Source organism: Aotus nancymaae, unplaced genomic scaffold, assembly GCF_030222135.1.
Source record: "Aotus nancymaae isolate 86718 unplaced genomic scaffold, 86718_ANA_hifiasm-v0.15.2.pri h1tg000049l, whole genome shotgun sequence".
Taxonomy (NCBI): Eukaryota; Metazoa; Chordata; class Mammalia; order Primates; family Aotidae; genus Aotus; species Aotus nancymaae.
In genome coordinates, this window is record NW_026988463.1 from 15,740,035 (window position 1) to 15,752,824 (window position 12,790).

Below are 12,790 nucleotides of genomic sequence, written 5' to 3' on the forward strand. Positions count from 1 at the left end.
TCGTAGTCTCGTGACAAGAAGATTAAGGACACAGACATGTATGAGGAGTGAATTTAGGAGCAGAGGTTTAACAGGCAAAAGAAAGGGAAAGGAAAATAGCTTTCTCCCTTGTGAGACAGAGGGGATCCTGAAAGGGAGAAAAACAGCCCACTGCAGACTGCACCAGATTTTATAGACAGGCTTGAGGAGGCGGTGTCTGATTTACATCGGGCCCAAAGATTGGTTGGACCAGGTGTGACATTCACAGAGCGCCCAGGGAAGTCTGGCCGCCCCACTGTCATCTTATCATGCAAATGAGCTTTCCACTTGGCCGGCGCCATGTTGCCTGCTCCTTACTGTACACTAGCTGGAAAGGAGAAGAGACGATGGAGCCGCCGTGTTGGACGTGCCTAGTCCCAGGCAGCTTTTTCCTGTTGGCACAGCTGTTGGCATTCGCCCCTGCAAGCTTCTAGCTTGCTTGTCTGTAGCTGGATTTTACAGGCTGCTCTTTGTCACAAAAGAAAATAATTTAGGGGCTTGTTTCTCATTGAAAGGAAAACCTTACAGAGGACTCTCATACCCCTCACTCTCTGCCTAAATAGTTTCTTCTTAACTCCTGTATCAAAAAGCATTTAGTACTTTGTCCCGGACTACATACCCAGCAAGCATGGAGCAGGAACATGGGGCTGGACTCTCTGGCTTTCTTTTTTTCTTTTTTTTGTTTTATTGAGACGGAGTTTCGCTCTTGTTGCCCAGGCCGGAGTGCAATGGCTCAATCTCGACTCACAGCAACCTCCGCCTTCCAGGTTCAAGCAATTCTTCTGTCTCAACCTCCCAAGTAGCTGGGATGACAGTCATGCATCACCATGGCTGGCTAATACTGTATTTTTAGTAGTGATGGGGTTTCTCCATTTTGGTCAGGCTGGTCTCAAACTCTCAACCTCAGATGATCTGCCTGGCCTCCCAAAACACTAGGATTTCAGGCATGAGCCACCTCACCCAGCTTCTTTTTTTTTTCCCCCCCACTTTTTTGAGATGGAGTCTTGTTCTGTTGCCAAGCTGGAGTGCAGTGGCACAATCTCGGCTCACTGCAACCTCCCACTCCCTAATTTAAGGGATTCTACTGCCTCAGCCTCCCGAGTAGCTGGGATTACAGGCATATGCCACCACACCCAGATGATTTTTGTATTTTTAATAGAGATGGGGTTTCACCATGTTGGCCAGGATGGTCTCGATCTCCTGACCTTATGATCCACCCACCTCCGCCTCCCAAAGTGCTGGGATTATAGGCATGAGTCACCATGCCTGGGCGACTCTCTGGCTTTCACTGCACCCTGCTGGCCAGGTGCAGGGAAGGTTAGGCATTTGTACTTCATAGAGGGGTGGCCTCTTTTTTGTAGAGGAACTGGTAAGCCCAGAAGAACAAACCTCCTTTCTGGAATTTTCTTCATGCATCCAGCTCTAATGGTCCATTACTCAATGGGGGATTTTTAGGTCTGAATTTTTTTTTTTTGGACCACAGCTGGGCCATCTAGGCACCCAGAATATCAGCCCATGGGCTTGGTTTATCCCAAAATGCACCTGGCCTCAATGCAAAGTCAGGCCTGCTTCTGCTGATTCCTTTCTTCTTCTACTTTTAAATTCAAATTTACGTAAAACTGCAGAGAACAATGAACCTGACATTCCCATTGCCTATCCCCAGTCATCACCAGGACGTGGCCAGACAGTTTCATCTTCACCCCCTCCTATGCCCCGCACACCCAGGTTATTTTGAAGTAAATTCTAGACATCATCACAGAGCAAAGCAAACCAAGAAGGGAAGAGAATGCCTTTCCTCAGGCTTGCCCTACTGAGAAGCAGGAAGCTTTCCAGAGTGTCTGAAAGAAGACACAGAATTTTAAATATGATGTTTGATGAGGAATTCTAGTTGGAGGCTTGAAAAAAGCACAGTACAGTTTTCAAAGTAAAGGGCATTTTTTTTTGAGACACGGTCTCCCTCTGTCCCCAGGCCGGAGTGCTGTGGTGTGATCAAAACTCAGTGCGGCCTCAAACTCCACGGCTCAAGCGATCCTCTTACCTCAGCATCCTGAGGAGCTGGGACTATCGGTGGACGCCACCATGCCCAGCTAATTTTTTTTATTTTTTTGTAGAGAGAGGTGCCTTGCTGTACTGCCCAGGCTGGTATTGAACTCCTGGCCTCAAGTGATCCTCCTGCCTCAGCCTCCCAAAGTGCTGAGATTACAGGCATGAGCCACTGTACCTGGCCACAGGACAACAAATATTGTTAGATCACTGCCAAATTGGATGAATCCACCTTTCCCCTGTGAACGGAAAACAAATCTGGGGGCTCCCAAATCACTAAGCTAAAGAGAAAAGTCAAACTGGCAACTGCAGGGGACAAACCTGGCTCCCATTCTCTTCACCCGTCAGTTCACTGAGCTAAATGCATATCTGATTGCCTCCTTTGGAGAGGCGAATCAGAAACTCAAAAGAATGCATCCATTTGTCTCTTGTCTACCTAGGACCCAGAAGCCCCCTCCCTGCTTCGAGGTGTTCCGCCTTTCCAGACCCAACCAATGTTCATCTTACAGATGGCGATGGGTGTCTCCTGTCTCCCTGAAATGTATAAAACCAAGCCATGCTCTGACCACCTTGGGCACATGTTGTCAGGACCTCCTGAGTGTGTCCTCAACCTTGGCAAAATAAACTTTCTAAAATAACTGAGAACTGCCTCAGATGTTCAGGATTTACACTCCCAAATCAGAACTGCTTTGGAAGTTGTGGGAAGGTGATGTCTGGGCTTCCTCCCAGTTTCTCTGTGTATTCTGTCTAGATGGAGCCTTACACCTGCGTCCATCCACCTTTATAATATCTGGCTCTATTTTTTTTTTTTTTTTTTTGAGCTGGAGTCTCGCTCTGTCACCCAGGCTGGAGTGCAGTGGCGCAACCTCAGCTCACTGCAACCTCCGCCTCCCCAGTTCAAGCGATTCTTGTATCTTAGCCTCCCAAGTAGCTGAGATTACAGCCATCTGCCACTATGCCTGGCTAACTTTTGCATTTTTAGTAGAGACGGAGTTTCACCATGTTGGCCAGACTGGTCTCCAACTCCTGACCTCAGGTGATCCACTCGCGTTGGCCTCCCAAAGTGCTGGGATTACAGGCGTAAGCCACCACACCTGTCCTGGCTCTCTCTCTATGTTTTCTTCCAGACAGAGTCTCACTGTGTCACTCAGGCTGGAGTACAGTGGTGCATTCTTAGCTCACTACAACCTCTGCCTCCTAAGTTCAAGGGATTCTCCTGCCTCAGCTTCCTAAGTAGCTGGGATTCTTCTGCCTCAGCTTCCCAAGTGGCTGGGATTAATATAAAAATTAAACACTGAGCTAATTTTTGTATTTTAGAGATGAGGTTTCACCATGTTTGCCAGGCTGGTCTCGAACTCCTGACCTCAGGTGATCTGCCTGTCTCGGCCTCCCAAAGTGCTGGGATTACAGGCGTGAGCCATCATACCTAGCCCTGGCTCTGTTTTTTCGAGAAGTTTCAGTTTTGTAGCAAAGTTTGAGGAGAAAATTCATATAATTTTTATATACTCCTCTTCACTCCCAAATTCCCCCATTTTTAACATCTTGCATTCGTGTGGTTATATGCGTTACACTTGATGAACCAATGCATTATTTTTAACTAAAATCCATAGTTTATATCAGGGTCCACTCTTGGTGCTGTACTTTTCATGAGTCTTCCTCTCCTCCCCTCCCCACCTCCCTTCCCCTCCTCCCCCCTCCCTTCCCCTCCCCTCCCATCACTTCCCCCCTCCTCTCCTTCCTTTTTCCTTTCCTTTCCTTTTTTTTTTTTTTTTTTTTTTTGAGACAGGGTCTTGCTCTGTCACCCAAGCTGGAATGTAGTAGTGTGATCTTGGATCACTGCAACCTCCACCTCCCAGGCTCAAGTCATTCTCCCACTTCAGCACTCCCAAGTAGCTGGGACTCTAGGTGTGTGCCACCATGCCTGGCTAACTTTCTTTTTTCTTTTGGTAGAGATGAGGTTTTACCATGTTGCCCAGGTTGATCTTTTTTCTCTTTTTTTGAGACAGAGTCTTGCCTAGGCAGGAGGAGTGCATGGCGAGACATCGGCTCACTGGAACTTCTGCCTCCAGGTTCAGGCAATTCTCCTGCCTCAGCTTCCCGAGTAGCTGGGATTACAGGCATGTACCACCACACCTGGCTAATTGTTGTATTTTTAGTAGATATAGAGTTTCACTATGTTGGCCAGGCTGGTCATGAACTCCTGGGCTCAAGCTATCTGCTCCCTTCGCCTCCCAAAGTGCTGGGATTGTAGGCATGAGCCACCACGCCTCGCCCATTCTTTGAGTTTTGAAAAATGTGTAATGTCATATATCCTCCATCACAACATCATACAGAGTAGTTTCCCAACTCTGGCTGGGCGTGGTGGCTCACGCCTGTAATTCCAGCACTTTGGAAGGCCGAGGCGGGCAGATTGCCTGAGTTCAGGAGTCTGAGACCAGCCTGGGCAACACGGTGAAACCCCATCTTTACTAAATAAAAAAAAATTAGCCAGGCGTGACAGTTTGTGTCTGTAGTCCCAGGTACTCAGGGTGGCTGAGGCAAGAAAATCACTTGAACCTGGGGGACAGAGGTTGTGGTGAGCCGAGATCGAGCCACTGCACTCCACCCTGGGGGACAGAGTGAGACTCTATCGCGAAAAAATAAATAAATAAATAAATAAAAGTAGTTTCCCAGCTCTTAAAGTCCCCTGTGTTTCACCTATTCATCCCTCCTCACCCTCTGGAACTCCTGGCAACCACTGATCTTTTTACTGTCTCCAGAGTTTTGCCTTTTCCAGAACGTTGTATAGTGGACGTTGTCTTGTATGCCGCCTTTTCAGATTAACCTCTTTCACTAAGCAATATACATTTAAGGTCCTGCCATGCCTTTCTGTGGCCTGATAGCTCATTTCTTTTTAGCGTCCAATAACATTCTGTTGTCTGGATACACCACGGTTTATCCATTCCTCTATGGAAGGACATCTTTTTGTTTATTTGTTTTTTGAGACAGAGTCTCACTGTGTCATCCAGGCTGGAATGAAGTGGTGCGATCTTGGCTCACTGCAGCCTTCACTGCCTGGGTTCAAGTGATTCTCATGCCTCAGCCTACCCAGCAGCTGGGACTATAGGAGCGTGCCAACACACCTGGCTAATTTTTTTGTATTTTTAATAGAGACGGGATTTCACCATGTTGGCCAGGCTGGTCTGGCCCTCCTGACCTCAGGTGATCTGCCTGCCTTGGCCTCCCAAAGTGCTGCAATTACAGGTGTGAGCCACCGCGCCAAGGCAATTGAAGGACATCTTCGTTGCTTCTGAGTTTTGGCCATTATGAATGAAGCTGCTGTAAACATGTATGTGTTGCTTTTTGTGCAGACGTAGGTTTTCAGCTTCCTTCGGTAAACACTGAGGATTGTGGTTGCTGGATTGTATCACATGTAAAATGTTCAGAGTGACTTGCAAAGATTTGGCTTTGGTCAGTGGCTTCCAACAGGAAATTCCTATGGTCCAGTGGATTTTGTAGGCATTACATCAAGATCCGGAACATCCCAGCACCCACAAGTCTCCCTCATCCCCCTTTCCAATCACTAGCCCCCTCGCCCACTCCAAGAAAGAACACAACCCCTTGGGATTCCGCCCGTCAGGCAGCAGCCACTGCACAGCTTTTGAAAACAGATTTTTTTTGGAGTGTTGGGTTGGGGAGCAGGTAGGAGCAGTTTTCTTCATGTTGGATTGTTTTGAAGGGAGCCTCGTTTCATCACCGAGTTGTTCTTGCTGGTCTGCAGCAGGAGTTGGCACACTCACTGGGTATTACGGGCGTGGTCGTCCAGTGAATGAGTGGGCGTGACTGTGTTCCAATAAAGCTTTATTTATAGTCTGGGCGCAGTGGCTCACACCTGTAATTGTAGCACTTTGAGAGGCTAAGGTGGGAGGATAGCTTGAGCCCAGGAATTTGAGACCAGCCTGGGCAAAACAGTGAGACCCTATGTCTACAAAAGAATTTAAAAATTAGCCAGGTGGGGTGGTGTGTGCCTCTTGTGAGACTGAGATGGGAGGAGTGCTTGAGCCTTGGAAGGTCGAGGCTGCAATGAGCTTTGATCACGCCACTGCACTCCAGCCTGGGTGACAGAGCGAGACCCTGTCTTCAAAACAAACAAACAAAAACAAAACCAACAAAACTTTATGTCACAGGGGATCAGCAGCTACTTGGGGCTGGTGGCACAGGGTTAGGAAGAATTTACCAAGAGAGTTATAGGTAAAGACAGGCAGAATTATTAGAGAAAGTATGGAAGTACATTTCAAAGGAGCAACAGGCAGGCCAGCAAGAGAGGAGCTGACTGCCAGGAAACAAAGGCTTGCTGGGGCTTTTCTAGGATGGTGCTCTTGCTGTGTGCTGAAGAGGGCTTTGTGTGCTACTGACGATGCCACAGTTTGCAGTGAGTTCACCTGTGATTTTTGTATCAGCTGAGGGTCTGATGACGGCTGGGCGCAGGAAGACTGTTATTTGGCCAGGTGCGGTGGCTCCCACCTGTAATCCCAGCACTTTGGGAGGCCAAGGTGGGCAGATCACCTGAGGTTAGGAGTTTGAGACCAGAGTGGCCAACATGGCAAAACCCTGTCTCTACTAAAAATACAAAAATTAGCCAGGTGTGGTGGCACGCACCTGTAATCCCAGCTACTTGGGATGCTGAGACAGGACAATCACTTGAATCTGGGAAGCAGAGGCTGCAGTGAGTTGAGATCACACTGCTGTACTCCAGCCCGGGCAACAGAGTGAGATTGTATCTCAAAAAAAAAAAAAAAAAAAAAAGACTGTGTTATTATTTGTGAGGGAGGGCTAAGTGTTCTGGGCATGAACAGAGGCAGATTTATAACTTATCTGCCTTGTGTTTTTGCCTTCCCTTGTTTCTGCCAACCTGACTCTCCCTGTTTAAGACTCCACACTTTAGTAATGAAAGCAGGCCATGGCCAGATTTGGCCCTTGGGTTGTAGTTTGCTGAACCCCAGTAGAGCTGTGCTTTTTCTCTGTGAAATTCATGTTCAGGTCCCACCTGAAGTCTGAATCCTTGTGTCCAGTGTAATATGAGACCTCCCCAGGTGGCTTTCCTGTACATTCCAGGTTGAGTAGCTACTGTGCTTCCCTCCAGGGAGGAAGACAATGGGCGACAAGGGCCCAGAGCTGTGTAAATGGGTCTACAAAGAGAGGACGGTTGAACAGAAGCCCCCATCAAGACGCTCCCTGCATTGACAACACTCTCCTGGAGTAACCTCATTTCCCCCTTTCAGCACTGTGACATTTTCTCTCCTCTTCTTTTTTCTTCTTTTGTTCTTTGAGACAGAATGTCACTCTGTCACCTAGGCTGGAGTGTAGTGATGTGATCTCGGCTTACTGCAACCCCCGCCTCCTAGGTTCAAGCCATCCTCCTCCCTCAGCCTGCTGAGTAGCTGGGATGACAGGCATGTACCACCATACCTGGCTAATGTTTGTATTTTTAGTAGAGACAGGGTTTCACCATGTTGGCTAGGCTGGTCTCGAACTCCTGACCTCAAGTGATCTGCCCACCTCTGCCTTCCAAAGTGCTGGGATTATAGGCGTGAGCCACTGCACCCAGCCTCCTCTTCTTGAAATGGTGGGTTTCTACCTGGCTGGGGTTGGGGATGTTGGATACTATGTGGAAATAGCACCTGTTCAACTTGAGCATGATAAAGGTTCATCTGGGGAATGTGAGTTTTGGGAGATCCCTGCAAAGACAAAAAGTAGTGCCCTCAGGAGTGAGAGAAAGTTGTGGTCAGAGAGGGAATTTCACGGTTTGGCTCTTGGTGATAGAACTGTTGTTTCGAATATAAAGAGGACTGACATGGTAACAGCTGTCACTCATTTTTTTTTTTTTTGAGACAGTGTCCCGCTCTGTCTCCCAGGCTGGAGTGCAGTGGCACCATCTCAGCTCACTGCAACCTCCGACTCCTGGGTTCAAGTGATTCTCTTGCCTCAGCCTCCCAAGTAGCTGGGATTACGGGGTTTCACCATGTTGGCCAGGCTGGTCTCGAACTCCTAATCCCAGGTGATCTGCCCGCCTCAGCTTCTCAACGTGCTGGGATTACAGGCATGAGCCACTGGGCCCAGCTTCTCTCACCTATTTTTGAGCGTGGTGTGTTTCAGGCACTTTATATGTACCACCCTCACCTGCTGTTTTCAGTATCTTAGGAGGTGGCTCCTGTTGGCATTCCCATTTTGCAGAAGAGGAGATGGAGGCATCACAGAGTTAAGTAGTTCAGGGAAGACTACAGAGCTCTCAGAGGTTAGAGCCAGGATTGGAACCCTGGTGGTCTAGCGCCCAAGCCCATGTGTGGCAGGCCAGGTCTCACTAATATAGGCCTCCATAACAGCTGTCTCAGCACTGAGTGAGTGGTTAAGTTAAATATTAAAAGCTGAGAGAGGCTGGGCATAGTGGGTCATGCCTGTAATCCCAGCACTTTGGGAGGCCAAGGCAGGCAGATCACCCAAGGTCAGGAGTTTGAGACCAACCTGACCAATATGGTAAAACCCTGTCTCTACTAAAAATACAAAAATTAGCTGGGCGTGGTGGCGGACGCCTGTAATCCCAGCTATTGGGGAAGCTGAGGCAGAGAATTGCTTGAACCTGTGAGGCAGAGGTTGCAGTGAGCTGAGATCATGCGAGTGCACTCCAGCCTGGGTGACACAGCAAGACACCATCTCAAAAAAAAAAAAAAGAAAGAAAAAAAGAAAAGAAAAAGAAAGCTTAGAGAGGCAGTGCCCTATACAAAGACTGGAATGTAACAGAAGCCCACCCAGAGTTTTGTCTAGGCTTTCCCTGGGCCTTGAAACTTGGCAGGATAACAAAGGAATTCTCAACAGGACCCGAACCTCCATGATTTGGATTAAGTACATTTACTGAGGCTCCAGAGAAAGGCTTTCAAGACTCAGATCTTAGTTATAGATTAAAAGAAGTTAATCGTTTATTTTATTTATTTATTTTGAGATGGATTATTTATTTTGGACTGGCTCTGTTGCCCAGGCTGGAGTGCAGTGGCGCAATCTCGGCTCACTGCAACCTTTGCCTCCTGGGTTCAAGCAATTCTCCTGCTTCAGCCTCCCGAGTAGCTGAAATTACAGGCGCCCACCACCATGCCCGCTAATTTTAGTATTTTTAGTAGAGCTGGAGTTTTGCCACGTTGGCCAGGCTGTTCTTGAACTCCTGACCTTGTGATCTGCCCGCCTCGGTCTCCCAAAGTGCTGGGATTACAGGTGTGAGTCACGGCACCTGGCCTAAGCCATGACTTTCAGAACTCTCAGAATTGGAAAGCTGGTTTGAGATCACACAGTATTAACTAGGGACACAGGCTGGGCAAACTCCAGATGGGGGATGAATGAGGACTTGGAGGATGCTGATAGAGCAACCTGCATGAAACAGGATTAAAGCAACATTTAAAAGGGCAACAGTCATCCTGTTCTACTTGCTTTGGGCTTTGAGCTCTGTTTAAATAACACCACCTTCCACTGAGTCAATCAGGGCCCAGCTAAATGGAAGCTATCAAAAACTGGAATTTTTTCTGCATTTTATTTTAGGAAAGCCACAGCCAAAAAGAAAAATAAAGAAAAGAAGTGGGTGAGCAGGGGATTTATTTGAATGCATTTACTTCCACATTTTACCATGGGTCAGTGCACACTTGGGTCACACTCTGGCCTTTGTTGAGATATATATATTTCTCAAATATATATATATATATATTTTTTTTTTTTTTTTTTTTTTTTTGAGACACAGTTTTGCTCTTCTTGCCCAGGCTGAAGTGCAATGGCTCAATCTCAGCTCACCGTAACCTCTGCCTCCCGGGTTCAAGTGATTCTCCTGCCTCAGCCTCCTGAGTAGCTGGGACTACAGGCATGTGCCAACACGCCTGGCTAATTTTTTTGTATTTTTAGTACAGACAGGATTTCTCCATGTTGGTCAGGCTGGTCTCGAACTCCTGACCTCAGGTGATCCGCCCACCTTGGTCTCTCAAAGTGCTGGGATTACAGGTGTGAACCACGGTGCCTGGCCTCTTTTGTTTGTTTTGAGATGGAGTCTTGCTCCATCTCAAAACAGAGTGCAGTGGTGCAATCTCAGCTTACTGCCACCTCTGCCTCTCGGGTTCAAGCAGTTTTCCTGCCTCAGCCCTCTCGGTAGCTGGGATTACAGGCACCTACCACCATACCCAGCTAAGTTTTGTATTTTTAGTAGAGATGGGGTTTCACCGTGTTGGTCTCAAACTGCTGACCTCAAGTGATCTGCCTGCCTCAGCCTCCCAAAGTGCTGGGATTACAGGAGTGAGCCACTGCGCCCGATGACCCTCTATATGTTTTTACATCTGTATTGTTCTACAAAGAGGACAGACGTTTCCAGTGATTCTAATTGACTCGATTAAAAGGTTCAACATAACAAATATATTTGCCGAGAATCTTAAATGCTGGGTGCCTTTGGGTATATAAAAATACGTTAAACATGGCCTGTGCCCTCAAGGAACTTTGTTATCTCCAGGGGCAAGGGACAAAACTGTATTCACTTAGTTAAGAAATTCTCAATAAGGTGTAAAGCAAAAAGAGACACCCAAGAGTCTTATCTTCTGGAAGTTCTTAAGTTCTGTGTGATCCTGTCTGATTCTTTGAGACAGAGACTCTCTGTCACCCAGGCTGGAGTGCAATGGTGCCATCTTGACTCACTGCAACCTCCACCTCCTAGGTTCAAGGGATTCTCCTGCCTCAGCCTCCTGAGTAGCTGGGATTACAGGCGCCTGCCACCACACCTGGCTGATTGTTGTATTTTTGGAAGAGACGGAGTTTTGCCATGTTGGCCAGGCTGGTCTCAAACGCCTGATTTCAAGTGATCTGTCTGCTTTGACCTCTCAAAGTGCTGGGATTACAGGTGTGAGCCACCACGCCTGATGATCCTGTCTAATTCTTAAATGCTGGGTGTACTTCCTGGGTTGGTTTTCATTCAGGTAACCAGGAGAGCTGAGAGCCTGAAAGCTCAGATGAGAACCATCCTGGTGAATGGTTGTTGCTTTGCCATGCAAAGAGTCACTATGAAGTCTGCTTCTGAATCTTAACGTTCCCCTGGGAGGCAGAAACCTCACAGTTTTTTTGTTTTGTTTTGTTTTGTTTTGTTTTGTTTGAGACGGAGTCTTGCTCTGTCACCAGACTGGAGTACAGTGGTGCAATCTTGGCTCGCTGCAACCTCCACCTCCCAGGTTCAAGTGATTCTCCTGTCGCAGCCTCCCATGTAACTGGAACTACAGGTGCACACCACCACGCCCAGCTAATTTGTGTATTTTTAGTAAAGATGGAGTTTCACCATGTTGCCCAGGCTGGTCTTGAACTCCTGACCTCAGGTGATCCGAATGCCTCAGCCTCCCAAAGTGCTGGGATTACAGGAGTGAGCTGCCATGCCCGGCCCACACTTTGCTCTTTTATCTTTCAAACTCACATTAAAAAAAAAAAATGGGTGGGTGAGGTAGCTTATGACTGTAATCTCAGCACTTTGGGAAGCTGAGGCAGGCGGATCACCTCAGGTCAGGAGTTCGAGACCAGCCTGGCCAACATGTTGAAACTCCATTTCTACTCAAAATACAAAAATTAGTTGGGCGTGGTGGCAAGCACCTGTAATCCCAGCTACTCAGGAGGCTGAGGCAGAAGAATGGCTTGAACCTGGGAGGTGGAGGTTGCAGTAAGCCAAGATCACTCCACTGCACTCCAGCCTGGGCAACGGAGCAATAGTCTGTCTCCAAAAAAAAAAAAGAAAAGAAAAGAAAAAGAAATTTACATAGGATGAGCACGTTCCCCTTGGTTCCTTCTCTTTTTTCTGGCCAGGTTTGTGTCTAAAGGCACAGTGAACAAGAGCTAACTTCCCCTGGATTAAATGCCAGCATTCACTTGCCACTCACCACTGAACCACTATGATGAGTTAGACCTGCCATTCACAGGTCACACTGTTTTCCTCTCTCCAGGAACACATATTCCCCGATGACACTAGAAAGCTGCCCTGTGGGCTGCATGTGATGAGGAAAAACCCAACCTTTACCTTTAGGGAACTGGTCATCATCTCTGCTAGGTGTGAAGGCAGTGATTGATTGCTGTCACGTTTCGCTTCAAAGATGACGGTGTTTCAAAGAGGGCAAGTGATATTTGGAGTCAAGTGACAGGAAAGTACAGGATTCTTCGAGCGAGGGGAAAAAAAAACGTGTCATCATGACTGTTTTGGGATTACTGACTTAATGAGGTGTCCTCAGGACTACAGCCTGAGTTTCTGCTTCCAATGCACCAGGGAGAACATTCCACTGAGCCATGCTAACGCCCCCGGCAAAGTCTGAAGTGGCGAAGGGAGTTCAGTGACCATCTGTTTGGCTCTTGGAGTGAGGGCACGTTTTCGGTCCTTTCCTAGACACCCCTTGGCCACCTTTTTCCACCTGTTTTTCCGAGTGAGTGCCATCATCACCTACGTGTGCTGCGACTGGTTCAGCAAGAGCTTTGTGGGCTGTTTTGTCACGGTGCTGCTCCTCCTGTCCCTGGACTTCTGGTCTGTGAAGGTGAGGCCCTTTCCTGTGATGCCACCACTCCTGAAACACGGGGCTTGCTCCCTATGCTTGTGGGACCAAGAGGTGCTTTGGTTTAGATTGCTGAAGAGTGCTGAGCAGCGTCACTTAAAAGTAGGGGAAGCCGGGCACAGTGGCTCCCGCCTGTAATCCCACCACTTTGGGAG

The 12,790-nt window shown here is 47.8% G+C and overlaps 1 protein-coding gene across 8 annotated transcripts in view; it reads left to right on the plus strand.

The window, feature by feature from the left end:
• Positions 1-12,790, plus strand: part of TVP23A (trans-golgi network vesicle protein 23 homolog A) — a 57,976-nt gene that overhangs the window by 30,445 nt on the left and 14,741 nt on the right. For all 8 annotated transcript variants that reach the window (XM_064362515.1, XM_064362508.1, XM_064362507.1 and 5 more), the window contains exon 3: positions 12,473-12,617. In XM_064362515.1, the coding sequence (XP_064218585.1) occupies positions 12,473-12,617 (145 nt within the window). The remainder of the gene's footprint in view (positions 1-12,472; positions 12,618-12,790) is intronic.